Raw genomic sequence first — 27,292 nt, 5'->3', positions numbered from 1 at the left:
AGTGGTTCTAGTTCCCAAACCAGATGGGGAAATACGTTTTTGCATGGACTACCGTAAGCTAAATGCTGTAACTCGCCCAGACAACTATCCAATGCCACGCACAGATGTACTGTTAGAGAAACTGGGACGGGCCCAGTTCATCTCTACCTTGGACTTAACAAAGGGGTACTGGCAGGTACCGCTAGATGAATCTGCCAAGGAAAGGTCAGCCTTCATCACACATCTCGGGCTGTATGAATTTAATGTACTCCCTTTCGGGCTGCGAAATGCACCCGCCACTTTCCAAAGACTTGTAGATGGTCTCCTAGCGGGATTAGGAGAATATGCAGTCGCCTACCTTGACGACGTGGCCATATTTTCGGATTCCTGGGCAGACCACCTGGAACATCTACACAAAGTCCTTGAGCGCATAAGGGAGGCAGGACTAACTGTTAAGGCTAAGAAGTGTCAAATAGGCCTAAACAGAGTGACTTACCTTGGACACCAGGTGGGTCAAGGAACTATCAGCCCCCTACAGGCCAAAGTGGATGCTATCCAAAAGTGGCCTGTCCCAAAGTCAAAGAAACAGGTTCAATCCTTCTTAGGCTTGGCTGGTTATTACAGACGATTTGTACCGCACTACAGCCAAATCGCTGCCCCACTGACGGACCTAACCAAAAAGAAACAGCCAAATGCTGTTCAGTGGACCGGAAAGTGTCAGAAGGCCTTTAACAAGCTTAAAGCGACACTCATGTCTGACCCTGTACTAAGGGCCCCAGACTTTGACAAACCGTTCCTAGTAACCACAGATGCATCCGAGCGTGGTGTGGGAGCAGTTTTAATGCAGAAAGGACCTGATCAAGAATTCCACCCTGTAGTGTTTCTCAGCAAAAAACTGTCTGAGAGGGAAAGCAACTGGTCAGTCACTGAAAAAGAATGTTATGCCATTGTCTACGCTCTGGAAAAGCTACGCCCATATGTTTGGGGACGGCGTTTCCACCTGCAAACCGACCATGCTGCACTGAAGTGGCTTCACACCGTCAAGGAAACTAACAAAAAACTTCTTCGGTGGAGTTTAGCTCTCCAAGATTTTGATTTCGACATCCAACACATCTCAGGAGCTTCTAACAAAGTGGCTGATGCACTCTCCCGTGAAAGTTTCCCAGAGTCAACTGGTTAAAATCGTCCTTGAGATGTGGAAAATATTGTTAGTCTTTATGTACTTGGTAGTATATTTAGAGATGCATGTGTCTTATTAACTCTGTTTTTCCTAGAGCTCCAGGAAGAAATCCCAGCCAGTGTTTCACCCTAGCTGAGATTTGGGGGGCGTGTCATAAATATAAAGGGAAGGGTAAACCCCTTTGAAATCCCTCCTGGCCAGGGGAAAGCTCCTCTCACCTGTAAAGGGTTAAGAAGCTAAAGGTAACCTCGCTGGCACCTGACCAAAATGACCAATGAGGGGACAAGATACTTTCAAAAGCTGGGAGGAGGGAGAGAAACAAAGGGTCTGTGTCTGTCTGTATGCTGTGCTTGGCCAGGGATAGACCAGGAATGGAGTCTTAGAACTTTTAGTAAGTAATCTAGCTAGGTATGTGTTAGATTATGATTTCTTTAAATGGCTGAGAAAAGAATTGTGCTGAATAGAATAACTATTTCTGTCTGTGTATCTTTTTTGTAACTTAAGGTTTTGCCTAGAGGGGTTCTCTATGTTTTTGAATCTAATTACCCTGTAAGATATCTACCATCCTGATTTTACAGGGGGGATTTCTTCATTTCTATTTACTTCTATTTTCTATTAAAAGTCTTCTTGTAAAAAACTGAATGTTTTTTCATTGTTCTCAGATCCAAGGGTTTGGGTCTGTGGTCACCTATGCAAATTGGTGAGGCTTTTTATCCAACATTTCCCAGGAAAGGGGGGGTGCAAGTGTTGGGAGGATTGTTCATTGTTCTTAAGATCCAAGGGTCTGGGTCTGTAGTCACCTAGGCAAATTGGTGAGGCTTTTTACCAAACCTTGTCCAGGAAGTGGGGTGCAGGGTTTTGGGAAGTATTTTGGGGGGAAAGACGCGTCCAAACAGCTCTTCCCCAGTAACCAGTATTAGTTTGGTGGTGGTAGCGGCCATTCCAAGGACCACGGGTGGAATACTTTGTACCTTGGGGAAGTTTTGACCTAAGCTGGTAAAGATAAGCTTAGGAGGTTTTTCATGCAGGTCCCCACATCTGTACCCTAGAGTTCAGAGTGGGGGAGGAACCTTGACATCAGTACCATCTGGTACCTTTAAAAGCTGTAGAAAACAAGAATGTGTCTCTTACTCACTACATTGGTGAAACTTAAATCAGCTTTAGGTCCAGAGTGTCTGATTTTACTCTACATATATTGGCTATTGTTGGTTTGATTGAGACCTTCAGGGTTGCAAGAATGCAATTTACCTAATGGTTTATGGTTTGGCTACTGGACATTTATGATGCAATAAATACTGATTTATATTGTTGGGTACAGGCGCTAACAATTGGAAAAAAAAAACTATAAAAGAAGTAGCCTACTTGGGTGTAGGGCTAGCTAATAAAAAGAGATACCTAACACTCAAGAGGATTTTGTTCTAGACATAGCTGAGGCTAAAATCTGTGACAGATACATTTTTGCTGAGCATAATAATGGAAGTCTTGAGGCAAGGAATAGGCTGGCTGTAACATTAGCAGACGCTATGTTAGAATTTCTGCATACAGGGTTCTGAAGGAAAGATACAAAATCACAGTCTATAGTTTGTTCACTAAGGATTTAATGAATTCAACTCAAAATCTTAAGTCTACTAAATTTTGGGTGAAATCAGATTTTCAAATGCAATTAATTATTGGGAATCTCTGAATTCTTTAAGTAACTTCTCTCTTGGAGTGCAGTGTGCAAAGGAAAATTTGAATGATTAGAGGAATCCTTATCTATAGCATAAAATAGGAAAGAGCGGTAGAGTCGTACAAGAAGTTGTTAACCTAAACGAATTCAGTATACTAAAAACAGTAAATGGCAGGAATCTTTTGCAGTAAGAAGCCACTGGGTCAAATTCTTGCCTCGCTCCTACAAGTACTCCCACTAAAAGCAGTGGCCCCGTCTAAAAAGGTCCCCACTGTCATTAACAGGGTTTCAGCAACATTAGGTACCCTAGCTTAGAGGAGAAGTGCTCTCCTACAGACCTTGGGAGACAGGCCAGTCCTCGCTTACAGACAGCCCCCCCAACCTGAAGCAAATACTCCCCAGCAACTACACACCATACAACAGAAACACTAACCCAGGAACCAATCCCTGCAACAAACCCCAGTGCCAACTCTGTCCACATATCTATTCAAGGGACACCATCATAGGACCTAACCACATCAGCCACACCATCAGGGGCTTGTTCACCTGCACATCTACCACTGTGATATATGCACCATGTGCCATATGCCCCTCTGCCATGTACATTGGCCAAACTGGACAGTCTCTACGCAAAAGAATAAATGGACACAAATCAGACATCAAGAATTGTAACATTCAAAAACCAGTAGAAGAGCACTTCAATCTCCCTGGACACTCAATAACAGACTTAGAGGTGGCCATTCTTCAACAAAAAAACTTCAAAAACAGACTTCAACGAGAAACTACAGAACTGGAATTAATTTGCAAACTTGACACCATCAAATTAGGCTCGAATAAAGATTGGGAGGGGCTGGGTCACTACAAAAAATAATTTCCCTTCTGTTGATACTCACACCTTTTTGTCAACTGTTGGGAATGGGCCACATCCACCATGATTGAATTGGCCTCGTTAGCACTGACCCCATACTTGGTATGGCAACTCCCATCTTTTCATGTGCTGTATATTTATATCTGCCTACTGTATTTTTCACTTCATGCATCTGATGAAGTGGGTTATAGCCCATGAAAGCTTATGGCCAAATACATTTGTTAGTCTCTAAGGTGCCACAAGGACTCCTCCTTGTTTTTGCTGATACAGACTAACACGGCTGCTACTCTGAAACCTGTCACAGTGTTAATAAGGGTGGGGAACTTTTCAGAAAAAGGCTAGTGCAGACACAGGCTGATTGTTTGTGATCCCCATTGTCTTTTGTCTCCTCCTCAAACCCCCTTTATTATAGTTAAGATTATAATGTGAGGCCTCTCCTACCTTGCTGTATGATATGCCATCAAATACAGATGTTATTTCAGCTGGAGATGACACATTGACCACAATAGGGTGAGAAGACAACAAGGAGTCGTCCTTCAGCACAGGCAGCATGTCGTCAATTAACACCTGATCAAGCTGGTAAACAGAAACAAAACCAGGAATATAATTCTTACTCAAAGAACAAATAGTTTATAACTTTAAATGGAAGCTTCCGATCTGCCTTTGGTATATGGGATGTGGATGGAGGAGGCATGCAGACTGAAATTTCACCTCCTCTGCAGAACGACTTGTGCATTAGCACTGTATTTCTAAGATGGGGACCTCTTTCCTCTGCTATGATAAATTACCTCCTACAGAATCCTGTTTGAACATGTGCATCGCACAACACAAAAAGGTCAGCAAGGCAAAAAAGGGAGACTGTTACCAATTTCAGTTTTGAGACACAGCACAGATGGCTATATAGAGGTCGGGTTGAAGAGTACGTAGGGTTTCTTCAGGAACTGTCCCTGTTTTTTGTTTTTTTTCTTCCTTTGTCAGATCCAGTAACCTGTCATCCATATTCGCTTAATTCCTGATTAATAGATGAATGAGACTAAAGTTCTGTATAACTTTGTTATACCATTCACTAGTATACAGCTCTATGCCTTAGTTAAATACTGTGTCTAGATTTAAAAAGGGGCTACATAACTTCATGATCAATAATAACATGTAGTTATGTATGTTAAAGTAAGAGTAATGGAATTTCATACTTCAGGTTGTAAAGAGATTAATCCAGGATGAGGAAGGATTTCCCCCTTCCCTCCCCCCGCAATGTACAGCACAGGATTGCACAAATGAAAGAGTGAATAATGTTTTTTTGGCTTTGCTTTGGAGTATCAGATATGCTCTGGTCACTGCTAAAGTAAATGTGCCAGTGATCGGTATTTTGCTGAAAAGGATTTAATGTAATAAAAATCTAACAAACTAAAGCCCTCCCCTCTCCCCCCGCCCTATATATAAATAAAAGTAGGAATGCATATGATAGCTAGAGTCTCATATTAATTTGGTAGATACGGGCCATGGCATCTGTTTTTGACGGACAACAAAATCACCTAATTCATACAAGCAGTTATTAATCCTCAGTGTGTAAAATAAGCACCTGCTTTCCTTTTCTTGTGTAATGCTGACAGACCCTGCTCATTGGTGGGCAACCGAACGTGGGACCTCTGGAGCTTAGTTGGCTTTTGGCTCATGCACTATCTGTTACCTAAGGCTGTACAGCAAACTCATTAATATCTCTCTGTCTCTGTCTCTCTCGTGGTGTCAGTGCTACTAGAGGGGACAGAACACCACACCCAGGAGGTGTGTGAGTTACACTTGCACAATTGTAAAGCGAACTAATTAGTTCAGCTTCACTGTTAGCAATGTTGGGAACTTTAGGATAGACAGGCCACCTGCAGTCACTACTGTTTTAAACATTTTTTTTATTAGACTTGCTCTGAGTATGGTTCTATGTCATAGTGCTTAAAACACTTGCAGGAGCTGGATCTGGAGAACTGATTTCCCCCCATTAACCAAAGCTGTAGAAAAAGGTTTGGATCTGAATAAATTCACCCTAAACCCCCTCTTGCCAATCCACCAGACTTCAAAGGGATTCACATTCCAGGTTGCATTGTGGTTGTGTAACCACACACACACACACGCATACCCTTCAGCTCTTCTGAATCAATAAAAGGAGATGCTCCATCTTTCAGGAGTAGGACTTTTATAGCCACTTTGCAAAATTACCATGACGAGGCTCAGAATCTACGTATGATTCTTTACTGTGATAATAGGCTAATATTTTACTCACTCATCAAAACATTACTCTCCTCAGGTGAGCAGAACTTTGCAAGTCTTATAGACTAGTTTTCAGACCAAAACCTAGTTAGCAGGACAATTTAGAAACCCAGCAAGTCCTTTCACAGTCCAGTCAGTAGAGGCCTGTGGTATACAATCACACAAGTCAATTTGTTCAGGTATCTCCTTTCTCTACATAGCTGCGTGCCACAATAATTAAGTGTATGTGTATCCACTACGTGTCCTTGTTTTCAGTGTCTGTGACATGACTCTTCTTTTCATTCTATTCCAAAATAAAAAATATAGTGTAGAAATAATTACCATTTGCCAATCAGTTTCTGCAACATTTACTCCCAGGAACTCAAAGTAACTGGCAAATCCTTCATTTAGCCACAAGTCGTCCCACCAGTCCATGGTCACAATGTTTCCAAACCACTGTAATTGTAAGCATTAAATATGAAGTGTTAGCCACCGTGATAATTGTATATTATAGTTTTGCAAATCTTCATGCAGTATCTTCATTTGTTTACATTTCTTCCTGTTGCCAGGAGGAAGAATTTGTCGTAAAGCTAGGTTTTTAATGGGAATTCAGATGATGACTCACATTACTCATTTGTATTATGAAATTACATATTACAGCGGTGATTTGGTACTGATTCATATACCACTGGAAGTATTTTTAGTTTCTTCCTCTTGATTTGATTTACCTTTATAGGGACCAAATTTTCAAGCAGCTTCCAGAGTTTAGTTGGATCCATTTGCAAACTTAAATCACATATCTGCACATGTAAATGACGTGGGTGGGTGGATGTGAGAGAGATGTGGTTTCAGGCAGATTTTTCAGAGGCTGGCTGAAAACCTGGTCCTAAGCATCTAATTTTCTGAGAAGAGTCCATTTGCAATAATTCCAGTACTGTAAAACTCTAACAATAGAATTGCCTTTGTGGACTTATTTTAAAGTGAGGTTTAAACATACTTAGAAGACCTGGAACCAAATGTATGGCTGATTATTTTCATAAACAAGGTATGGATACTGTGCACTTCTAGTGCTTTAAAAACATTAAACATTTAATAAAATCTACCTGGTGAACGAGCTCATGGGCAATCACAGCTGCTACTCTCTGTTTGTTGGATGAAGCAGATTCTTTGGGATCATAAAGTAGGTTTGTTTCTCTGTAAGTGATCAGACCCCAGTTTTCCATAGCACCAGTCCCAAAATCTGGAATAGCTATTTTATCTATATTGAAAGAAAGAGAGCTGGGTAAACATTGTATTCTCTAAGATTCTTAAGTGATATTTCCTTTTTAGGTAGGAAGACATCCATCTGCTTATTCACAACGTAAGATAACAGCTTGTTTTGTTGTTCACCATTTGACAGTCTTCTATATTACATATTGCAATGACAGAGTGAACCCCAGGATCTCTGTTCCTATGTGTAAGATGCTCAGTGATACCATGGGGCAGATCCTCAACTGAATGTAAATTGTCATAGCTCCATTGACTTTAATGTAGCTCTGACAGTTTACATTAGTCAAAGATCTGTCCCCAGATAAAATGCTGTTCAAACTTATGGAAATAAACTTGTGATCCAACACTAAAATTTGGCTCCAGAAATTATTAGTATTTTCTAGGGATATGCTGTAGGCAATAAAGCATCCAAAACTGTCTGTAACATAATGAGGAATGTCATTATTTGTCACTCTCTGGAATAACAAATATTTATTGACTTATTAACTGAAGTTAATCCCCCATATGGTGATTTGCTTCTCATTGCAGTCTGTGGAATCACTTCTTCATGATCCATAATCAGTACAAGTTAAAATGAGAATTATGGACTCTCAGATGACAGAACAAGAAGCAGTGGTCTCAAGTTGCAGTGGGGGAGGTCTCGTTTGGATATTAGGAAAAACTATTTCACTAGGAGGGTGGTGAAGCACTGGAATGGGTTACCTCAGGAGGTGGTGGAATCTCCATCCTTAGATGCTTTTAAGGCCCGGCTTGACAAAGCCCTGGCTGAGATGATTTAGTTGGGGTTGGTCCTGCTTTGAGCAGGGGGTTGGACTAGATGACCTCCTGAGGTCTCTTCGAACCCTAATCTTTCATGATTCTATGATTGGCCATGCATTCTGTTCTGTGAGGGTAAGGGTAAAATAGAAATTGATTCAAAATTGGACAGAAAACCTTACACACATCTCTAATTGCAAATTGCAGGTGTTTATTCTAGCCAGCTCGGTCACTGGTCAGAGCTGTCAACCTGGCAAGGTCTGCGGGACACTTTATACAGTCTGTCAAAAGATCCAAAATGAGGAACACAAGAAAAATTAGTGATGCCAGAAGCTTTGATGTGATAGTAAATTAATTTATTTAAAATAATCATTTTGTTAAAACCCTCTTTGATTCATTCATTTCTGATTTAATCAATTTATAATAATGAATGGACAATATCATAAAGATAAGAAGGAAAGATGGAATTTTGGTTTTTAACTGGAGAGTTGAGATGTTTGTCTCCTACAACTTGGCGCTTTGAGGAGCACAATATAAAATCTATAAGCTGGTCTACTTTACAAATATTATTAATTCAGGAGACAGAGTTTGACTTTGAAATGTAGATGGAACCTTATCAGTGTCCTTTAACTTGGCATCAGACATGTTACAGAAATATGCACTTGGTTATAGATCGTTAAGATTCGGTCTAAATGGATCCACAAATTGGAGCCAGCTTGTAAACAGGTAAAGAGACAACTGTGTTGTAGCTAGGTCTCCTGACTTAGGGTATGTCTGTACTACCTGCTGGATCGGCTGGCAGCGATCGATCCCGCAAGGGTCAATTTATCGCATCTAGTCTAGACACTGCGGTGAGTAGATCGAAGTACGTCAGCTTCTGCTACGGTATTCACGTAGCTGAAGTTGCGTAACTTAGATTGATCCCTCCCCCAGTGTAGACCAGGCCTTAGTTGTAATTTGTAGAGTAAATGGACATTTATAGTGACTCAGTTGATATGTAGCGGTGAGGAAGAGGAAGGTCAAAACCTTCAGAGAATTTAGCATGTCATGTTGCTTTACATGGGTAATCCATTAGAGAATGCATAGCATGATTTTTTTTTAAAAAAAAAATTCCTCTGGCTACCTTAACTTTTTTTTTTTTAATTTCCATCCTTTTCAGTTAAGTTTATAAACCTTAATAAACTGTACCTTTGGATTTTATAGCAGAGGCTGCTTCTATAGCTTTTTCACAGCTCTAATTATATCCCCAATTAGTTCTAATTTCACAAATCAGATCCAGATTTCAAACACCCAAATTTAGGGATGCTCAGATCCAACGTTTTGCTTTGGGACCTTAAAATATAGGGGCTACAGGCAAAATTTGGTTCCCTAGCAAGGTTGGTTTTGGTTGAATCTGGGCTCTTCATTCAACCCATCTACAGAAAATAAATTATAGTCATGGGTCCAAACTCTGCCCTGGTGGAAATGGGTGCACCCAGATTGGAGCAAGTCACATGACTTGCATCATTTGTGTCACCGGTGACTCTGGTCGAGAAGTGTCCTTGGGAGCTGAACCAGTTTATCTCAAGATGCATCTGGCTGTTTCTCTGTTGATGTCACCAACGTTTCTTGTTGTTTAAAATTGGACAGTCTAAAATAGCGGTGTTAGGGCCCGTGTTTGGATTCAAGCTGCCAGAATGAAGGGAGGAGAATGTCCTAATTGGGTCTGAGCCTCCCCTCTTGACATACGAGAGCATCTTGAACTATAAAGTCTTAATCTCAGCAGATTCTGGCATAGCTAACAGCAACATTTCTATATTCTCACTCTCCCATGAAACAACGATGACTCAGAGCAGAAAACAAAACCGTGATAGTAAATTAAGAGAATGAAGAATAAAATGGTAACAATCACCTAATTTTGGAAGAGAATACTTCATATCAAAATACCGTTCAAAGTAGTCAAATACAACTTTAGTAACATTTGCTGCATAATCTGCTGTGTGTAATTGCTTTGGCTGTGCATATATCCGGAGCTGTAAAACAAAGCAGAGAAATACAATTAGAGCAGATCCCAGTTGGACAAAACAAATCAAATTATATTTAGCACTGAGGAATCATTTAGCAAAGACAAGGATAATATGGCTGACTTTTCTTCTCTGGAAGATTAAACCTAACACTAAAACCCTTGTCTAAACCACTTATATGAGGAGGTTTATGAAATGTCAACTTTATATATAGATTAAATCCATGTGTAACCCCCCCAAAATCTGTGCACTATTCATTCTTGAAACATTATGAGCTTATTTTCTTCATTCCTCCCAGCCACTCTCACTCTATCATTTCCTTTTTTTGTCCAATCTTAGATTACAAGATCTTTGGGTGGGAACTCTGCCTTTACTTATTTTGTAAGGTACCATTCACATCTATGGTGTTATACTGTATAAGTAAAAAGTAACACTAAGGAACAAACCTAGCCTATATTTTGCTAAACCATATTTCTGTCTGCTCCTCTGCTTTCAACAAATTCTATCTGGACTTTTGACCACAGCTTAAATTAGTTAGGATTTGACCTTTGACCTCATTTCCCTGTAATTAGTGGAAGCCATCACATCACATATGAATAGATTTAGAAAACTTATTTGTTGGAAGATCAGCTATGCTTTTCAGTTTTTTAAAGGGATAGCTTCCCCAAATTAACACTCTTAAGCTTTGCCGCTGTTACTGATAGACACCCTCTAAGAAAGAATAGGCATGCATGCTCTCCTAAGACTAGTGCGTGAGACGGGAAGTACTGCAACTCACTATCAACAAAACAGCGCAACTGACCCTATAAACATTCAAAGAAGATCAGTTGGAAAAAGGGTGGTTTTTTCCCTCTGGTCTTTTGATATCTTTAGAGTTTCCTTGTAACAAGAATGGGTACATAATTGTATTCCACAACTCTCTGCTATAGAAGTGCACTGTATAGGGAAGAGGAGGTAGGGAACGCCTTCCCCACACAGATGTACCAGTGCAGGATTGAAACCTAGTATTCCAGGGCATTGGATCAAGGAGCTGGCACATTCTGGGCCCAGGAGGGTATGGTCAAATGGTTATACTTCTGGAGCCAGCAGAGAAGGAGACCAAGACAGACTGACAGATGCAGAGGGAGCTGATAGACATACACTCTCTGCTGTGGTCGCTTTATTGTTCTGGCAGCAAAAGCTTTGCAGTTGGGGTTGGAGAGCGTGGGAGGGAGGAGAGCACAGAGTCCACTGAAGATTTAAAGGGCCAGGACATCACACAGTCGTTGGTCTCTCTATATATGCATGTTTCATTTAGTGGATAGATATTGTTCCTTTTTGAAGTAATAGTAAAGTGTGCTCTGTTTCTTTCACCTTCCTCCCCAGCTCTGGTTACCCCTAGCTCTCCTATTCTGCACTGACAGTTTCTCAACTTGTCATGATTAGAAGAATATCAGGGTTGGAAGGGACCTCAGGAGGTCATCTAGTCCAACCCCCTGCTCAAAGCAGGACCAATCCCCAATTTTTGCCCCAGATCCCTAAATGGCCCCCTCAAGGATTAAACTCACAACCCTGGGTTTAGCAGGCCAATGCTCAAACCACAGAGCTATCCCTCCCCCCGCCCCATGGTTCAGGTAAGTGTAGGAAACTACTTTTAGTAGACTAAACTCTGTCTGACTGTTGACATTAATATTATAAAAATAGAATGGCAGTGTAGTAAGGTAGGCATAGGCATGCGTGATAGCTGCTAAGCCATCTGCAAAGTATCATGCTTAGAGCTTGGCTTGCAAGAGTGATATTTGAATAGAAAATTCCAAAGCTGGTATGATGAGGATAGGCTCTTGGCTTTATGCGTGTTCTGTGATATTTCGTACTTGGATTTGTTTATTATAACCTGCAAACTACAGACCAGTCAATTAACTGAGCAGTATGGTTGGATATTAAGGTGTATGCATGCACATTTTAAATCTAGAATTACATTTTTTAATGAAGAGGAGAAAAGTGATATGTCAAGTGCTGATTTTTCATGCCCCCACCATCTGTGATCAGGAACTGCCGCTGCCACATGGTAATTAATTTTGTATTACTGTTTAGCAATGGAATATCCCTCAGGCTTAAGAGACCAGGGACTTTTTCCTTCAAAAATGTACAATTAGAGCTGGATGGGCATTTTTTGGTGAAACAGTTTTCTTCAGAAAATGCAAATTTGTCAAAACCAAAACTTTTCTGAGAAAAGTATTTGTGCTGACAAAGCTTTCGTCTGGAAGGTTTCTTGGGTCCAGGATGGAATTTATGGTCAAAACTAAAAGAGAGAGAACCCAGAATAAGCAATAGTCCAGTGGTGAAGACACTCACCTTGGAGGTGGAAAAACCTAGCTTCAAATTCCTGCTCTGAATCAGGCAGGGATTTGAACCTGGATCTTCCATATCCCAGGGGGGTGCCCTGACCACTGGGCTTATTAGTTATTCTGGTGTCTGCCCCTCTCTCTTTTGCACTCTCACACACATACCATAAATTCCATCCTGGATCCAAGAAACCTTCCAGTTGAAAGTTAGTCAAAAATTATAGGTGTCCACAAAAACATTCACTTTCAATGAGTCTGAATCTTCTGATGGAAAAAATATTCCTTTGAAAAAAATCCTGACCACATTTAGGCTTTGAACTGGACAAAGGAGTTGGCCTGCGGTGAGGAGCCGTGGTTGTCAGCTGACAGGCTTCAGTACAATGAAATTAGGCTTTCTCCAGGAAAAAGTGGTGAGGAATACAACTGAAAGGAAAAAAAACAGCTTCTAAAATTTAATTGGGTTTTCATCAAGACCAGGGGATTTCCATGAGGGTTGGTTTGCAATTACTGTCTGTAACTTCCCCTTCAGTAATCTCTTTACTCAATTTAGTGTGCTTCATCCCCCCCCCCCCAACTGGAATAGTTATACTGGTGAAAGGCCTAGGGTGGGCAAAATGATATTGGTAAAAAAGTGCATTACATTTGTGTAATTTATTCTGTTTCCAGAACTGAAATAAGCTATTCTGGTATTGGCACTTTTTTTTACCGGTATAATTGCATCCACACTAAGGGGGTGCTGCTGCTTTAACTACATCTAAGCAGCAAAACTTTCTAGTGTAGCCAAAACCTTTAGGCATTCTTATTGACTAACATAAATAAAATGTGTAAGAACTATAGCCCAAACTAGATGGGGATTCTTCATGCAAACTCTGTGCTGGTATTAACATCCCCTCCCCTAATATACACACTTTAAAGTGCTATATAAGAGTGAGGTATGTATTTATTTATAACTTGTAGATATTCACTTTTATTCACAAAAACTACAATTGTACTATATCTTTTCTGCCTTTAATATTCCCTTTTGAAACAACCAAGGTCAATCCCTAACTCACAGTCTAGAGTGTGGTAGCTGAACGTAGAATGGGAGGGCTTTTGTGTATACAAAAGAATGACTTCGTGTGCAGTTGCAGCATTCCATTTCTTTTTCCCTGAATACATTTTGCAAAAGACCCATGCAAATTCTGATCGTGTACATGATTAAGCTCTAGAGTGTATGTGTCTAGGCTAGATAAACATAATCCTGACACTGAAAACAAGTGGAGCAGCCTATCTGAGAACCACAGTAGCACCTTGGTCGAAAGGTTTGGAGGCCCCTTGCTGATTATCACAGTTTATGACTTAGATTTGCAACTAAACAAACAAACACAAATTTAAAAAAAATCAAGGATACTGCTTCACATCGCAAAATGTACTCTGGTCACGTATTTAGACAAACATAGTGCAGTTTTAATTTGTGATCCAACACTGCATGCGCAAAGATGGACAAATACATAACGTTTTAGAGCAAGGAGACCTCAGCACAGCACTGTGCTATTAGATCTTTGCTAAGCAGTGGGGTGAGACCTCTGGGATTTTTGTGAAAACCCTAAAACGTAGGAAGGATTGATCTGCAGATTGGGACACTGAGGCAAAGTACTGACTTACCCACAGAAGGTCACACTGTGAGTCAATGGCAGTGTTGGGAATATAATCCAGAAATCTGGATTCCCAGTCATTACACAATATTTTCTCTTGAACAGTAATAAATTAGCCTGAGCAAATTGTTAAAACATCCTTCCTGCAAAGTGTGTTCTCTGATTCTTAGAAGAGAAGGGAACTAACAACAGCACCCCACTGGAAGAATTTTTCTGTCTCACATTGAAAAACTTAGACAAATAACTAGTTAACAGGGGTTGAACATTCCAGATTAAGTTCAGGCTCAATAAGGAGGTTGAGTGAAAGGCTAACTCATGGCTAGGATTTCACCTTCAGATTCAACAACTCTGGTAAAATCTTGTGAACTCTTCCCACAAGTTTTCGAATAGTAAAAATCTCATGAGACTAGCCATTCTTGTAAGATTTTGGCTGAATCCAAATCAAAACTGGAAAACAGACTTCTTACTCTTTTGGATACAATCTGGAACCAAAATTGTAGGAGCCAGTTCAGATTTGTGGATTCAAATCCAAACATACTCAGCTCAGAGGACTGAAGTTCCAGCCCTTCAGGGCAGGGACTGTCTCTTTTTAACATGCATCATTCCTACTCTGGTTGGGGGCATGACTGTAATATAATTAATAACTGTACACTATGCTTTTTTATATAACAAAGCATTGCTATGACTCAAGTTTTTCAACGTTGTTGATTAATAAGCAAGAAAGACATGAGGTCCACATAGATTCACAGCTTTTAAGGCCAGAAGGGACTATTTTGATCATGCAGTTTGACTTCCTGCAGAACACAGGCCATAAGAATGGGAAGATTAAGCAATACAATATGAAAAGCTGATTTATGTTTTTTAAAACTTGCATCTGGAATGTGTTCAGAATGAAAATTGGACTTACAGGAATTCCACTGGCAGACTTTCTTTCTACCCAATCAAACTGGTGCACAGCAAAGCACACCAAATAAGTGCTCATTGGGACAGATTTCTGAAAAGTTGTCCTGTTCCAGCCATCAAGCAGTTGAACCGTTTGCTGAAGAAGGAGAAAAATAATTCTTACCTTGTGAAACTGCAAACATGTGCATAAAAGAGTAAAATATTCATATATAAACTAGAGCTATAGGAATGACGAATTGTGTCTCTGGCTTTACACAGCTCATGGAATGGGAACATGCAAAGTGATTTTTTTCTTAAAGGTGGAATGCATATGATGGGGCTTTGTTTTTATGCACTAAGAATGAGTTTTCTTATTTCTAGCTGTTTGCATTAAGAAATCAAACCGTGCATGTCTTTGCTTATATACTCTTGTTTGGATGAGTTTTTCAATATGCTTGAGCCCTGGTTAATGTGTTTTCTAGCTAGCCTTCTTGAAATGGCTTCATAAAACCAAAATGTTGGAGAAATTAAAGAATGGGTCAAACTATGCCCTCCTTTAAACCTGTGCAATGTTCCTGAAGCTAGTGAGGTAGTACAGATGTAACTGAGGGCAGAATTTAGTCCACTGAATCCAGTCCAATTTCTTTCAGTAGTAATTAGTGCTGTAAACCTTGCTGGGTTTGCTTTGCAAGGGGTTGTTCAAACACCCTTTTGTTTTTAGAGCTGGCCAGATTTTTGGTTTGTTAATCCATTGCAAGCCTGTCCTGATTTTAGCAAATGTACTTGGTATTCTTAAATATTTGCTGAATAGTGTGGACAAATTACTTCAACTGTTTGTTATTTGTTACTGGTCATGTGGTATATATATCCCTGGTTGGATGCCTCTCTATAAAAGTAAAATAGCCAATGACAAATAATAGATACTATACCTATAAGTACAGTGGTTCTCAACTGTGGTCCACCGCTTGTTCAGGGAAAGCCCCTGGTGTGCCAGGACGGTTTGTTTACCTGCTGCGTCCGCAGGTTCGGCGGATCATGGCTCCCTGTGGCCGCGGTTCACTGCTCCAGGCCAATGGGGGCTGCAGGAAGGGCGGTCAGCACATTCCTCGGCCCGCGCTGCTTCCCGCAGCCCCTATTGGCCTGGAGTGGCGAACTGCGGCCAATGGGAGCTGCGATCAGCCGAACCTGCAGACGCGGCAGGTAAACAAACTGGCCCAGTGCGCCAGGGGCTTTCCCTGAACAAGTGGTGGACCACAGTTGAGAACCACTGCTACAGTAGAAATATAATAAACTTCTGAGATTTTTGTGAATAACAGCCTTTACATGAATAATAGATGTTTTGATAGCATAAGCAAGAGTGAAACAAATTAAAGTAAATTATTTATATAGTCACAAATCTGTTTTTTCCCATTATTCAAGCAGCTCTGTTCTGATATCTCCAGTCCCCAATATCCCTTTGAGTTTTTAAGACTGAATACACCCATAATCTCAAAGAAACATTCAAATGAAATCACCGTTTCCCCTGTTCTTTCAAAAGTAAATTTCACAGATTCAGTGCAAAATAATTGATCAGTCAAATCCTTTTGTAGAACCTTCCATTCAGTCTTTTATGCTTTGAACACTTTTCCAAAATATGTTAACTGTGCTTCTACTTTCAACTTACTCAAATTGCTCCTAGAAACTCCATCAGCATTTCCTACAAAAATGGAGTAGTCCATAAAAAACATCAGTAAGTTTCTAAGCCATGTCTACACTCAGAAAAAAAGGTGTATTTTTAGCATATAAAAACACAAGAGCTACCATACTGGGTAAACCATGGTCCATTTTGCCCAGTTGCCCGTGTCTGCTGGTAGTCCATACCAGAGCTTCAGGGAGAGTGTACAGAACAGGGCAGTTAAGGGTGGATCACTCCATATCTTCCACTCATGGCTTCTGGTAGTCCGAAGTTTAGGGTCACCCTGAAGCATGAGGTTGTGTCCCTGTCCATTCTGGTTAATAGCCATTGATGGACCTATCCTCCATGAATTTATCTAGTTCTTTTCTGAACCCAGTTATACTTTTGGCCATCAAAACATCCTATGGCAATGGAATTCCACAAGTTAGTTGTGTGTGCATGAAAAAATACTTCCTCTTGTTTGTATAAAATCTGCCACCTATTAATTTTATGGGGTGACCCCTGGTTCTTGTATTGTAGGAAAGAGTAAATAACATTCTCTATTCACTTTTCTACATCATTCATGATTTTATATGCAGCTATCATATCCCCACTTCGTTGTCTCCTTTCTCAGATCAACAATCCTAATCTTTTTAGTCTCTCCTCACATAGAAGTAGTCCAAACCCTTGCTCATCTTTGTTTCCCTTCTCTGAACCTTTTCCAGTTCCACTATATCCTTTCTGAGATAGGGCTACCAGAACCGGACACAGTATTCAAAGTGTGGGTTCATCATGGATTATATAGTGGCATTATCATATTTTCTGTCTTAATTTCTATCCCTTTCCTAATAGTTCCTAACATTCTGTTAGCCTTTTTGACTGCTGCTGCACACTGAGTAGAAGTTTTCTGAGAACTATCCACTGTGACTCCAAGATTTTTCTTGAGTGATAATAGCTAATTTAGAACCCATCATTAAATATGTGCATTACTTTGTACTTATCAACACTGAATTTCATCTGCCATTTTGTTGCCCAGTCACCATTTCTGTGAGATCCCTCTGTAGCTCTTTGTCAGCTCTGTGTAAGCTCGAAAGCTTTCTCTCTCTCACCAACAGCAGTTGGTCCAATAAAAGATATTACCCTTCCCACCTTGTGTCTTGAATATCCTGGAACCAACATGGCTACAACACCACTGTGTATAATTTATATATGTCCAGTAGGGGAGGCAAGTCTACAATATCTGTGCATGTGGAAGCTCAGGGATAGGCAGCTAACGAGAAAATGGTGATTCTCTCCTGCATTGGGATTGGCATTGCTGTGTTATGTTCTACTGTTAAAGCCTTGGTGGCCAGTAATACACAACTAGGAATGATAACTAAACAACCAGTCCTATTTTATATAAATCTTATTTAACCTAAAGCTGTATAACTTCTGAAATGACAAATGATCTGTTAACACACCAGGGTGTTTAGATTTGAATTACTCTTATGTTTGTTTTACAGAATCATTATACTTATGTAGTACATTTGTGAAATACATACCTCTACTGGCATGTTTGCAAGTGCTTTGTATGGTTCTTTATGGACTATAGATATGGTGTAAGTTGCCTTTTTGTTTGGCTCATCAAAGCAAGGAAACGACTTCCGTGCATCTGTAGGCTCATGATCAGTAGCTGCTATGCTCCTTTAAAATAAACAAAAAAATTGTTGCATTGTCCTAAGCCTTCATGGTAGCCATTCTTTGTTATTTCCATGTATTTCAATGCATAATCGTTTGTTAAGACTGCAAACTGTAGTAGAACTAGCAAGTTTTATTGTCAGTGGTCTTTTTATGAAGATACAACTTAAATATTTATAACCCTCAAATATTCTAAGGCTCCTAGAAGTCACAACCAGTACTTGTTTTTTAACAAAAAACAAGTAAAACTGCTAATCACAAATGGAGGACGTGCTTAATATTTTTTAAGAGTAGGAAAAGTAAAACACAAGTAGTTCCTCCCATAGTAAGGGGAAATCCTGCTCAGTGTGAGTAATCCCATTGACTTCATATTAGTAAACATTAGTAATGTCATCAACTAAAAGGAAACTCAGGCCCTAATCTAGCGATGAGCTCTGAATGAATGGACTGCTCTGCCTATAGGAAGCTTCACTGATTGGGGCTTCCTGGAGCTCAATACAGGTTCGGGACCTGAGCTACTCCTGGAAAGACATCTTCAAAAGCTTCTGAGTGATTGCTTAATCACACCCCCGCAAAATAGTGAAGCTGCCTGCACAGCACTTTCTTGTTATAGGCATTTATCACTTGGAGGTTACCCTGTACACCTGCCTGCCAATGCTGCTAAACTTTACTGACTCCACTGATGAGTTGTGTACTGACATGAAATGTTTGAAATTGGGTAGAACATCTAATGACAAATCAGTGCCACAGTGTGTTTGCGTGTTTTAGCTTGGAAGTGAAGTAGGCTCTCTTACATAGACATGACTAAGGGAATTGTTGCAAATTGGGATCATTTAGAAAACATTGCCAAGGCTTGTATGAAACATCCTCCTACATGAAATCAAGTTTTCTCCTGTAAGCATGCTGTTCAGGGATGGAGCATGCTCTTTGTTCTGATTGGTGGGGGAATGCATCTCTGATATCTCTTCAATTAATTTGGAATGTGGTGCATTTTCTCACAGCATTTCTACAGCTGCTCAAGCTACATTAGGGTAAGGAATGGATTTTTTTGTTTGTTCTTTCCCAAAAAAGTAATCAAAAATACTCATAATAAATGATAGATCTTTACCACCATCACAAGTTCACCTGACAGCCAATTTTTCAGCGTTTCTGTTGCCTTTGGCTTTCCCCTATGATGGTTAAATACTAAAATGGTCATTAAAAACTGTAGTAGCAGCAAGGTTCATGTAGAAGTCTGAGGAGATAATACATCTCGATTTTTACTATTCATATTCATTTGGACAGTCACTTAAATGCCTTGAATTCATGGTCTTGGGGGAGGAAGTGTCATGAACATCACCTTATTTAAACCTCTCAAAATAGCTTAGACTTAATGTAGTTTCTTCTGCTTTGTAAGATGTTTGATGTCCTGTTCTCCTCTTTGTAGGGTTTAGAAGATATTTAACAACCAAGTTAACTTCAATTCCCTGGGCAATGTTTTACAGTTGTTGCTTTAAAAAATTGCTGTATATTTAGACACACTTCTATCCATGTTCCTCAAGACTGATAACACAAGAAACTTTATAAGGTGATAAACCATATATCCTCATGCATTTGTGGTGGGCAGACAAACAACAGTGACGCAATGTCTCAATGCCACAATTCATGGGGATTGATTCAGAGATCTCTAGACCAGGGCATCCTCCTGTGCAAACAAGTGGTAATTAAAGAAAAAATGAAATATTGTATAACTTGGTTTTGAGATAAAAACCTTCCCTTTTTTATAAGGTGGATTGTGTCCCTGCAATTTCTGTTGATCTCCAGGTTTTTAAAACATGAACCAGAAGCGACAAAGTTGTAAATATACCAGGAATATTAAGAGATCTGTCTGACCACATGCAGCTGTTGTTCCCAAAATAAAACATTGCTACATTTAGAGTGATGATAAATTACCATTTTTTGCCAAGCATACACAGATTTTCATTAAAAAGGGAGAAATTTTTGTCTCCCTCAGTTAAGTAATGGATTTTCATCCTTTTTTTTGCAAACATAGATTCATCACTTTCCCAGGGAAATTTTGGCACTTTAGCAAGGGATACCCAGTCATGGCAAAATGTGTTTTCTGCCTGCAGCAAATGCCTTGGCTTCCTTTTTAAATAGTTTTCCATTCTCTCCTTGAATTTTCTCTATTTCACATCTGTGCAATCAACAAAACCAGGAATACCAGCTTCCTTATCAGCTGGAGATGTGCCCAAACTAGCACCATTTGAGCCCCTTCCACACCCACACAATGCTTCACTTCAGTGGTTGGAATAAAAGGGAACTCACATTTGAGCCAGATTTTAGTTATGCAAAGCCAAGACACAGCTGCCTTGCCCATCTGTATCCTCAGTAATACCAGAAGAAAAGAAACTGGAGTTATTTCACATCTCTTGATGGCAGCTGAGGACTGAAAAATCTGTCACACTCTAGTCTGACGCTTATTTGGTACTTTTATGGACCTCATTATCCTCATATCTGAGCACCTCACAATCTGTTTGTTGTACTTATCCTCACCACAACCCTGTGAGGTTCGGAAGTGCTATTATCCCCATTTTACAGATGACGCGCAGAAAAGCTGAGTGTCATAGTGGAAGTCCATGACAAAGAAGAGCATTAAACCCTGGTTTCTCAAGTCCACAGGCTAGTCCCCAAACCACTGAATCATCCTTCCTCTGGGACCTAACAGTGCCCTCTGGTGAATGTATAAAACCAGAGACGGATCCAAGGGACAGTAAAATCTGGACCAGTGCCCAGTGTATAAAGAAAAGGGCCTGCGGCAATGCTTAAGCAATCCTTTACCCTGGCAGAAACAGCTCTCCAGACGGCTTTTTCCACTCCACCTCCTCCTCCTCCCTACCAGTCTTCCTCTTCTCCATCAGCAACCAGGTCCCACAGCTTCTGAGACTGTTCAAGAGGAAAGCTAATTGCCAGCTGGCTGAGTCCCCACCTCTCTCTCTCATAATATAGGCTGGGCTGGTAGCATTGCCTATTATTAATGTTGCCCAATTCTTCCCAGGATAAGAGGTGTTTTCACTTGCTTCTAACATTGCCAAACTTTTATCATTTGAGCTAAAATCTTCCACAACAGGTGTCTACCTCAGGCTGAAGTTTTACTGAAAAATTTCAGTCAAAATAGTTCAGTTACTTGCTTCTGAGAACAAGGTGAGGGGAAAATAAGTTGTTTGCCCATGTTAAACAATTCTGGTGCTTTTTCCTTCGTGAATCTTTAGTGCCTGCATTCTCTGGAGGAGGGATTTGAAATTTTGGTAGGGGGTGTCTGGACTATGTCTGGACAAATTTTGTGTCTGGACTGTGCCATGCCCATGAAAATCTTCCCAAATTTGGTCAAGTTTATAAACCTTTGAAATATCACACTTTGCCTATGTTCCATAGTGGTTTGTTAGAGTTTGGCCACTAAATTCACTGAAGATTTCATCTGCATTGGGCATGCTGTAGCCAAGGGCTGAGCAGAACTTTCCCTGCAATTACAGCTCTGGGCTACTGAGGCCCATGTGGAGGTTGGGTACCTGAACTTAGAGCAGGAAGCCTGTCTTTTGTGTGCTCTCAATACCCACTCAAACCCTTGACCCCACCCCCGGGCACAGTTGACATGGAAGAGGAAGCAGCCTGATTTGAATGCAGAGGGGACAAGAGTTGGACCTGAGGGGAAATCTGGAGATTATATTGGGCCAAGGAACCTTTTGTGGTGAGACTGAAACTGTAGGCTTATGGTGAGGGGAGAGGAGAAAGAAACTGGGAGTTGGGTGGGTAGACTGGGACTGGCTGGGCCGGGGTGGAGGGATTGGGACTGGCAAGCAGTGAAGCTAGTAGGAGAAAGTCAGGGTGAGGAAAGGCAGATCTGACTAGAAACCAGAATGTGGGGGAATAACTGGGGCAAGGATAAAGGGGGATATGAGTGGAGGGACACTGAGATTGAACTAGGAGCCCAGGAAGAGAGACTGGGACTGAAAGCTTATGGAGATGGAGAAAATGGAGGGAGAAAAACAGATTAGATGAGGAACCAGAAGGGAGAAATGGGGAATTGTTGGGTCAGGAGACTGGAACTGTTCATGCTATGGGAAAGACTGGGAGTGGAAGTGGAGAGACTGGGATGGGGAGTGCAGAGAGAAACTAGGACTAGCTTGGCAAGGAGACTAGGACTGAATAGGTGAAGAGAATGAGACTGGTACAAGAGGCCATGGAGAGGGGGAGAGACAGCACTGGGACAGGGACAAATTGAAGAGGACAGAACAGAAAAAATCCAGCGAGGGGGAGATAAACAAAAGACTGTGTACCCACGTGAGCACGCTTCCCTCCAGAGCCTGGAATGAAACCCAAGATCCCTGAGCCTCACCATTCCTCTGCCATCAGCAAATATCTGTGAAAGCCACTGGTAAAATGTGTCTCATCCCCCTCTAGTGCTGGTCCACATAAAGGAGGACAATCTACTACTGCGATCAGTTATTCGGCCTAAGTGGCAGACATCTGTGTGGTGGATCTAAAGCTTCCAACCCTGCTGATTGAACCATGTGAGTGTCAATATGATTCCACATGTTGGAATTTCTGTTCACTTGCTTTTCAATTTGCTTTTTTAAAAACTTAGGAGATTACACAGACAAAGCTACATTAAAGAAATATTATTAAGGTTGCAAAGTCAAGTACACAAAAGTTAGGAAATGCCAGAATTAAGATTGCCTGTGCAACCTATTTCAGATGTCTTGTTCATATGCATTATGATCATCTTAAATTACATGCTCAGATACTATTTTTTCCGGAGGACCTCTGCCTCATTCAGTGCACAAACAGATCTGGAATGAACCAGGGTTGTATAATGAAGGAGACTTGTCTGTAGGATCCCTGCCTGATTTATTGCTGATGTTGGAAGGTATATAATGATTGAGGCAGAGAGATTGTAAGAAGAGGATGGACGGTCTTGTGGTTAAGGCATGCTGCCCTAGAGAATAGAAATGTATCCCTTCCTCTGCCACAAAGTTCCTGGTCATGCTAGGAAAATCAGTTAAACCAAACTTTTCACAGGTGTTCAATAATGGTGCTTCACTTGAAACCCTGGTATCTAATGTGCAGAAGTGCTGAGAACTCCCAGCTGCAACTGAGGTCACAGGGAGCTGTGCTTAAATATATATAAAATGCAATGTAATGCTACATACACTGCAAAAAATCAGATACTGGTATCACCTCAAAGTAGTGAGTACTTTTGACTTTAATTTCTCTGTGCCTCAGTACCCCATCTGTAAAATTAGAATAGCAATATCCCTTCATTTACAGGAGTGTTGTGAAGGTAAACTCATTAATGTTTGTGAAGCCTGTGGATACAATAGTGATGAGTGCCATAGAAACACCTAGGAGGAAATTTAATAATTCCATCTCTAGAGCAGGGTTTGAATAGTGTGCAATAAATAAGGCCCAGGGCAACACCTGGAATGATGAGAAGAAGACAAAATAATGAATAACTGCTCATTAATTGAGCACCATCCCCACTGTCTACTGAATGAGGCAGTGGTTCTGTGGAAAAATAGTATGTAATGCTGTAATTAAAGACTATCCTAATGAATACAAACAAGGGCCAGAATTAAGGTTATGCAGGCATCTTTAGTTTAGGCATTTCTGAACATGTTAGTGTTTGACTTTGCAACCTTAATAATGGCCTTTTAACAGTTTTTTGTCTCCAATATCCATACACACACATACACATATCCCCTTCCCACCATTTGCTACACACACTTGCTATGAAGACAGGATGCCTCCAGCTTTCACGTTTGAGCTGCTGTTCCACCTTTCCCTCCTATTTCTGAAACTGAGGCCTGGTGGCTGACAGAAGGGTGGGATGAAAGATGAGCTTGTGGTGAAGACCCTGAACTGGGCTTTAGGAAATCTGGGTTTTGTCCCTGATTCTCTGACAGATTTCTTGTGTTACCTTGGGCAAGTCACTTTTCTCTCTCTCCCGCTCAATAAACTAGAAATAACAATGCCCTACTTTACAGGGGTGTTGTGAGACTAAATGTGTTAATGATTATGAGGCTGTTAGATGCTAGGGCCATAAGAACCTTATCTAGATTGCAAAAAGAAAAGGAGTCCTTGTGGCACCTTAGAGACTAACCAATTTATTTGAGCATGAGCTTTCGTGAGCTACAGCTCACTTCCACGAAAGCTCATGCTCAAATAAATTGGTTAGTCTCTAAGGTGCCACAAGGACTCCTTTTCTTTTTGCGAATACAGACTAACACGGCTGTTACTCTGAAACTTATCTAGATTGATAACAGAGGAGCTGCATATGGTTGGTAGCGAGGGAATAGAGCTGAAGAGCCAACTGGGGGCTCAGATGCTCCCCATATGGCTCCCTCTTAGATCAACTTGCTGCTGCAACCCATTTATATAGGTATGGGGCAGGGACCCAGTTGACCTTTGCTCTTCTCTCTGCCCTTGCATCCTCCCTTGCCAGTGCCTGCCTCTGCTTTTGCTCATGGTATTGCCAGTCAGCAGCAGAGTGAACGTGACATAACTCTTGCCTGTTGCACCACAGGGTTCTGAATAGCAACAATGAAAACTGACTAGAGTTGTTAATTTCATGCTGCTGCTGTTCAGGAAAGCTAGGAGGTATTCCAACAGCCTGTCTGCATTTTCCAGGTTATCTTCTACGTATCAGGGCTGGAAATGTCACTTTTTTAAAAAATTAAGTCAGAAATGTAAAAGAAAGTGATGGTTTTAGTGCCCCTCTCCTAACACATACTCACCAGGGAAAGTTTGCCACTTAGCACTGGCTAGCAGATTTTTCAAGCCCTACCTTTGAAGTAGTGGAGATCTCAGGCAGGGAAAGGGTTAATTGAACCATGAAAAGTACATACATTTTGGTTCTTTAATTGTGGCTAAACCTTTGCAACCATTGGTCTCGTTACAAGGGATGTGCTGGAGGAGAAATATGTCAAATCATAGATATCCTCCAAATTTCAAACCTGCATATGTGTAATTTAAACCAGCCGGGAAAGGAAAAGTGGAGCTCTGATTCTGACATTCCTTTTGCTTACAACATCAAAGCGGTTATGTCAAAAAAGCTACCACAATCCTAGTTACTTAGCATTTCACTGAAAGGCTCTTACTTTGGGGAATGATAGAAAACAACATACAGAGCTGCATGTTATGTACCAGACTACACATATAAAGCAACAGATAGGACTCAGTCCCTGCATACAACTCCCAGATGTGAGTTTGCAAAGATCAGGGATAGACTATGCGCAGTAGAGTTCCAAAATGTTTTTCAGAATAAAAACTCTAACCCATATTTCCTTGTAAGCAGCCGCCCAGAGACTGCTTTGGCATTCTTAATGCTGTACCTTCCTGGGGGAACAAGGAAAATTAAAAGAAAGCCCAGAAATATAGCAATTTGGTGACAGAGAGAAAGTGAGAGAGGGAGAGAACAGGTCTGAGCAAGTAGAAATAGATGTGCAAGTCAACGTTTGAAAAAAATTGGTTTACTTGGTCACTCCATTCTCAGTGTAGGTGGTTCTATAAAATCCAACCAGGGAGCCATTCAGCCAGCCTTGGAACTTCAGGGTTAGTAGATAGGTGTCATTTTCAGTAGTAGCAGAGAGCATATCTTTTGCCCCCATCACCACATATTCGTGTTGTTCATATTCAAAACACTCTGTCAGTGCAATCTGCTGCCCCGAGGCTTTCCAGAGCATGGGCATCTCTGTGATCTTGATCGCTCGGAGGTGAAGCCACAAGTACTTGGTAGGTTTATCCAACTTGATGGAGATGTTGACTGTCCCTGTGTAGATATCTGCATCCATCTCAGGTTTCATTTCCAGCTCATAGTGTTCTGGGTTAATGTAAGTGGGTAGCCTGAAATTTATCCATTCTCCACTTGCATCATTTTTGGGAGGGCAGTGGTGTGGCTCTACTGTCCCCGGGGTAGTGGTTGCTGGCTGTTCTGTCCCTCCGGAAGGTTGGCAAGGCTCAGGTCTGCTTAATCCCACGCCAAGTCCCACAGCTAATCCTATTGCAGCCACTACTGCACAGATGATGGCCACATGCTTTTTCTTCATGCAATACCTCTTGGACTTCTTATCCTCAAAATCCATTCCCTGCATCTTTGCTCCCCTGTCTTCTTTCAAAGCTAAACGTTAGCTGTAAAAAGGCTTATTAAGCTCCTCCGCGCTGCTTGTTTTTAGTAAGCCCAGCAGATTTGGTTTGTATTTTAATGGTGTATTTATAGCCTTTCAGTCTGTTTCTCCCACCTCTCCTTCCACCAGGCACTCAATTAATTAAAGATAGCACTCATCTGAACCAGAGGAAAAGTGGCTGATCCAGAGGAGTGCAGCTGTGGAGGAAGACAGAGGAAACTGACACAGAAGAATACTGTTACTACTCTACTCTCCTTATAAGCAGTTCAGCCCCACCCCCTACTCCTCTTGCTCTGCTCTGAGTTAAATATAAAACAGCACTGTGTTAATCAGCAGTTAGGAGATGATCATATGCCAAAGCTCTGTCAGCAGCTTTCAGAAAGTTCACAGATAATGGTGTAACTGCTAGGAAGCCTCAACTTTTGCTATTACCTCTTATTTTTTCCTCTTGTTATTGTTGTTTGTTTGTTTTACCAACCAAGGATTTCCTTGAACTTCCACCACAGATTTTGTGCAATAAAATTTCCAAGGTTTTTAAAAAAATCTTTGTAGTTTCTTTCAGTTGTTTTCCCTCAGTTATAGAGTAATTGTTTTACCGTGTTACTCCATGTGGTTATAGGCAGAAGAACTGGCAATAAAATTATATATCTTCACTTTTGTTTCAAAATTTATACCTTTAAAATTTTGCTATTTTCACACATACAGGACCAGTTTTCCAAGAGATCTTTTAGAACTGCACATACAAACTGGTAGCCAGGGATGTATTTACTTCCTTAGCCAATGCAATTAGTGTTTTATGTTGTATGAGCCATTTGAGATACTTCTAAAAATGTGGCTTACAATATGATTTAGACACTAGAGAACTTTCATTTCCATAACCAAACATCAGGTAATGTGAATCAAATAGAACCTGCTCCTGCAAGGGCAACTTTTGAGAGTAAGGTCTACTTCTGTGAGCAAGGATTCTAGTTTCAGGCTCAATGTATAATCTATTTTC

The 27,292-nt window shown here is 40.8% G+C and overlaps 1 protein-coding gene across 1 annotated transcript in view; it reads right to left on the bottom strand.

The window, feature by feature from the left end:
• The window catches only part of ENPEP (glutamyl aminopeptidase), a 54,100-nt gene extending 27,838 nt beyond the window's left edge, over positions 1-26,262 (bottom strand). The window contains exons 1-7 of the mRNA XM_077814406.1: positions 25,646-26,262; positions 17,998-18,139; positions 14,828-14,959; positions 9,851-9,971; positions 7,038-7,192; positions 6,277-6,390; positions 4,138-4,272 (exon numbers count right to left, since the gene is read on the bottom strand). Of these exons, the coding sequence (XP_077670532.1) occupies positions 4,138-4,272; positions 6,277-6,390; positions 7,038-7,192; positions 9,851-9,971; positions 14,828-14,959; positions 17,998-18,139; positions 25,646-26,262 (1,416 nt within the window). The remainder of the gene's footprint in view (positions 1-4,137; positions 4,273-6,276; positions 6,391-7,037; positions 7,193-9,850; positions 9,972-14,827; positions 14,960-17,997; positions 18,140-25,645) is intronic.
• Between the last annotated feature and the right edge of the window lie 1,030 nt (positions 26,263-27,292).

Source organism: Eretmochelys imbricata, chromosome 4, assembly GCF_965152235.1.
Source record: "Eretmochelys imbricata isolate rEreImb1 chromosome 4, rEreImb1.hap1, whole genome shotgun sequence".
NCBI lineage: Eukaryota > Metazoa > Chordata > Testudines > Cheloniidae > Eretmochelys > Eretmochelys imbricata.
This window is presented reverse-complemented; position numbering and strand designations above follow the sequence as displayed.